Source organism: Lathyrus oleraceus, chromosome 6, assembly GCF_024323335.1.
Source record: "Lathyrus oleraceus cultivar Zhongwan6 chromosome 6, CAAS_Psat_ZW6_1.0, whole genome shotgun sequence".
Taxonomy (NCBI): Eukaryota; Viridiplantae; Streptophyta; class Magnoliopsida; order Fabales; family Fabaceae; genus Lathyrus; species Lathyrus oleraceus.
In genome coordinates this window covers 116,104,207-116,108,677 of record NC_066584.1, presented here as the reverse complement: position 1 = coordinate 116,108,677, position 4,471 = coordinate 116,104,207, and the positions used below count along the sequence as shown (strand labels likewise).

General features: G+C 34.6%; 1 protein-coding gene across 1 annotated transcript; it reads right to left on the bottom strand.

The window, feature by feature from the left end:
• Positions 1–298: 298 nt before the first annotated feature.
• LOC127094318 (zinc finger BED domain-containing protein RICESLEEPER 2) lies at positions 299–4,230 on the bottom strand. The gene is made up of 3 exons (XM_051033167.1): positions 3,427–4,230; positions 2,363–2,495; positions 299–2,226 (listed from the first exon to the last, which is right to left on the bottom strand). Exon 3 carries the CDS (start codon positions 1,736–1,738, stop codon positions 299–301), a length of 1,440 nt encoding a protein of 479 aa, XP_050889124.1. The 5' UTR covers positions 1,739–2,226; positions 2,363–2,495; positions 3,427–4,230.
• Between the last annotated feature and the right edge of the window lie 241 nt (positions 4,231–4,471).

Below are 4,471 nucleotides of genomic sequence, written 5' to 3'. Positions count from 1 at the left end.
AAACCCCCCTTCTAGATCCATGCCATAGTCTAACATATATATATATATATATATATAATATATATATATATATATATTATATATATATATATATATATATATATATATATATATTATTTTTAAATGCTATTTATTATTTTGTTTAATCTATTGATATTTTGTAATAATACATTTTTAATATATTATACGTTATATATTTTTATAATTTTATAAAAAAAGAAAATTATAATTTAGATATAAAAAATAATTTAAATTAAAATGAATTCAATTGCACCACAAATACTTAATATATTATACGTCACCAAACTAAGACACAGATATTATACTTTTCCATCATGTCCCCACCCACACTTGCAAAAACACCATTCAAGTTCATAGTAGCTTGCTTCAGCTCACAATAGATCGCAGACACTTGGTGAAAAGCACTATGCAAACTCACACTTTGAGAGGTGGAAAAAACATTAGTTGCTTCATAGAATAACTTTAAAAAAGAGATGAAAGCTCTAACAATGTCCCAATCATCACTACTAGAAGGACTACCTTTTCCAAAGAACTCCCTATAGCTCGACTCTTCATACTCAAGCTTATCAAAAGCAGCTTGAAAGTTCTCTGCAGCCTCAAGCATCAAATATGTCGCGTTCCAACGAGTTGAAACATCGAGACATACTAGTTTTTTACAAGTTATTCCAGCAAATTCAATGCACTCTTTAAACTTGGCTGCCCTATGAGGTGAGGACTTGAAAAATCTAACAGCATCCCTACCACTAGTAATAGACAAATGCTTATCTTTCAAACCCTCATTTACCACCAAATTCAATATGTGAGCAGCGCACCTCATATGAAAACATTTTCCATCCCCCATCATCCCATTCATAGTTGATATTTTTCTATGCAAATATGCTACAGCTACATCATTTGAAGTTGCATTATCAACAGTTATGGTAGACACATTCCTAATTCCCCAATCCCTTAACACCTCTTCAATCTTCCTACCTACCGTATCACCCTTGTGGTTTGGAATAACTGTGAAGCTTAAAATTCTCTTTTGATAGTTCCATTCGTTATCCACAAAGTGTGCCGTAAGGGTTAAGTAGTTTTGATTTTGGATAGAAGTCCAACAATCAGTAGTAAGTGCTACTCTATTGCAGTCAGACTTAAAGAAGGCTTTTAGTTTTTGTTTCTCATCCAAGTGTAGCTGAAAACAGTCTCTAGCTACTGTACGCCTAGATGGGAGAGTAAATTGGGGCTGCATTACTTTAGAATAGTACTTAAAACCTTCCCCCTCAACTGCACTAAATGGTTTTTCATCTAGAACCACAAAAATTGACAAAGCTTTTCTACAAGCTTGCTTGTCAAATTTGGAGCTAACATGACCCAAACTAGATCCTTCTGCAGAGGGGTATGTCAGAATAGTTTGGGTGGGATCAATGGTTCTAGGCTTCTTTGCACATTTTAGAATGTGATGGTTCATGTTGGTGGTGCCATGAGTCCTAGGGTCACATAGGTATTTTTTGTGGCAGTGTTTACAAGCTGCAGTTGGTGTATCAACTAAGTCATCTGGTAATCTAATAAAGTGCTCCCAACAAGCAGATGATTGCCTAGAACCACTTGCACTAGCTTTCCTCTTCTTTGTAGGTTGGGTATTAACTAATTCTGCTCCAACAACTTCAGTTGTTGTTGTTGAACCAACTTCATTCATGACAGATTGAGTAGGTATAGTTTGATTAGGCTGACCCATCACTGAAAAATGACGGAGCCATAATCAACATAATTGAAGGAAAAGCAGGTTGCAAAATTTAAAATAGAAATCAAGTAAAAATTGGCTATTTGAAAAAAGTCATTAACAGATAAAATAACATGAAAATAGATGATAGCTATTTGAGTTGAAAATGAAATGCACTGAATTTCTACAATGACTTAAGAATGTTTGGATAAATTACTTCAACTTATTAATCAACATAATTTACTTTTAATTATAAGTTCAACAAGATAATTTGTAAAAACAATTTGAAAGGTCCTAAGAAAAGCACTTAAAGTATGAAAAAAAGCAATAAATGGTGCAAGCTCTTACTTTGCTTTAGACAAGTCATAATCAGAAACAACACCAACCTGCAGAGAATAAAGAACAATTCAGAGATACTTACTCAAGAGATACTTACGTAATGTTCCACCTAATAGAAGTTCAGTTACTATAACCATCACAGGTTCTTTGCAGGCCCCGATAAACTGGCATCAAACAATGAGACATTTTTTTCCATTAATCACTACCAGCATGATTAGCGTAACTGTTATTAACATTAGTCTCTTGTCAATTCTAATTAAAGGAAAAAATCTACTTAGATTTCCAAGGGTGAAAAAATACCCTGACTAAATTTTTGTGTTGAACTTTCGATAGCATTGCAACCTCTCTACCAAACCGAGCCTCTCTCCTTGAAATCTCTTCTGGTGTTTCTCCCTTGTTGATAATTTTAACTGCAATATTTTGATTTTTATATCTGCAATCAGCAAATCCAACAAATAACTCAGCAAACAATCCTATCCGACAGATGCATAATGTGCATTTCTCCAAACAGATTAAGTCACCTAAGTGCTTGTGTGTAGCCATTTCTATAACTAAACATAAAATAAGTAAAACGGTTTTCATATAAGTTATAAGTTTCTTTTAAAAGCTATACTAAAGAGCTTATGCAAATAAGCCAAAAATAACTTATTATGAAAATAAGCTAAAATTTCAGCTTATGGACATGTTAGAAGCTATTTTCATAAACTCTCCAAAAAGTCTCACAAGTGCTTATGTAAAAAAAAAGCTTAAATAAGTCAATCCACACATGCTCTAAGTACAAACCATGAATACTAAATTGGATATAAATTTAGAAAAAAAGGAAAGCATATAAATTTAGACTTGGAAATCAAATCAAAACAAACTTTGCACCCAAACTCATTCTTTTTCAAATAACAACAATCTACATGATAAAAAGAACTCAAAACCCAAAATTGACTAAAAAAAGAAAAAATTAAAACCACAAGTTTGACTTCCTTTCCTTCATAAACTTTAGCATGAGCACCTTCTCCAATCTTAGGACCAACAAACAATTGTTTAGGATCTATAATTCACTTAGCATCTAAACTAAACTCACCAACAGAATGAACTTCATTACCAGATCCCATTTTTCAATTTCTCTCTCAGACAATATATCAAACACCTAGCACTCAACAACACTCACCAAAAAAAGAAAAAACCAACCATACCCTTTTCAAAAAAACCTTCAACAAATTCAATAATAGTTACGTTTAAAACTCCAAAAATCAATCAACCACATGAAATTCATAGGTACGTTACGGTGCGTTTCCGAGCATCAGCCGAAAAACCTCATACTCCACTGTATATAAAAAACCTAAGCTAGTGAACGGTGATTGAATACATACCGGAACGGAATTAGCGGTGAGTGTGTTGGCGGAAAAGAGCGGCGAGCCACGAAGCGTTGGAAGATGAGCTGAGGTGTGGAAGCAGCGGAAACCGAAAGTGGCGCGTGGATTGAAAATTGGGCGGTGAATGGTGAGAGTTGAAGGTGGTGGGTGGTGAATGATGGTGGTGGAATGATGTTGAGAATTGAAGCTAGAATATTTTCATGGAGGTGCGGCTGTGAGTGAGAAAACAAAAAAATGCTTACTGGTATTGGGTGTGAGTGAGAGAACAGAATGAAATTTGGCTGCTGGAAAACCCTAGGAGGGTATCTCAATTGGGCGGGTTAGGGTATCCGCGGTTCAGAATTTTGAACTCGACCCGCCCATATAAACCCAATTAAAACTGCTATATTTCAATCACTGATCCGATAGACCGTTTGAACCCGCCCATTTCGGTTTTCTTTTTCGGTTACCGGCGGATTTGGCCGGGTGAACGGTTCTTGTCCACCCCTAATTATAGGTTCCAAAGGAGGTCAGAAGAGTGAAGAACATAGAGAAGAAGATAGTAGTACTAATGAATTTAGAATGAGAAGGAACTAACGGATAATAATGTGAATAATGAATTGTGACTGTGGGTAAATTTATGTACCCCAAAAGTCAAAAGCATGTTCAGTGTTCATTGATTAAAAGAGAGAAAAGAACTACCCTTTTTGTCCATATCGTGTTCTCTTTATGCGGTTGGATAAAACGTTTGATAATTATCAAAGGTGTCAGAATTTTCATTACCATATTGGTCGTAGACTCGTAGTAGTATTTCAACATAGAGTCAGTCGAGGTATGAAGAAACTTTACTCGCCTATTGACCATGTCTGTCCCAGCAAACGAAAAATAAGAGACCACTTTCTTGATAAATGGGACAGCGTGCGAGATTCCCTCGTAACGGTGCTCAACATCCATATTTGTACTAGGAGTAATAGATACTACAGTATCATTTTCATTTTTTAATATAAAAGTAACTTTGTTTTTCTGATTATATTATTTAAAAAATTAAAACTATAAGTAATTA

Bases quoted from the DNA above. Each gene is read 5' to 3' on its own strand.
- LOC127094318 (XM_051033167.1), bottom strand. From the start codon at position 1,738: ATGGGTCAGCCTAATCAAACTATACCTACTCAATCTGTCATGAATGAA.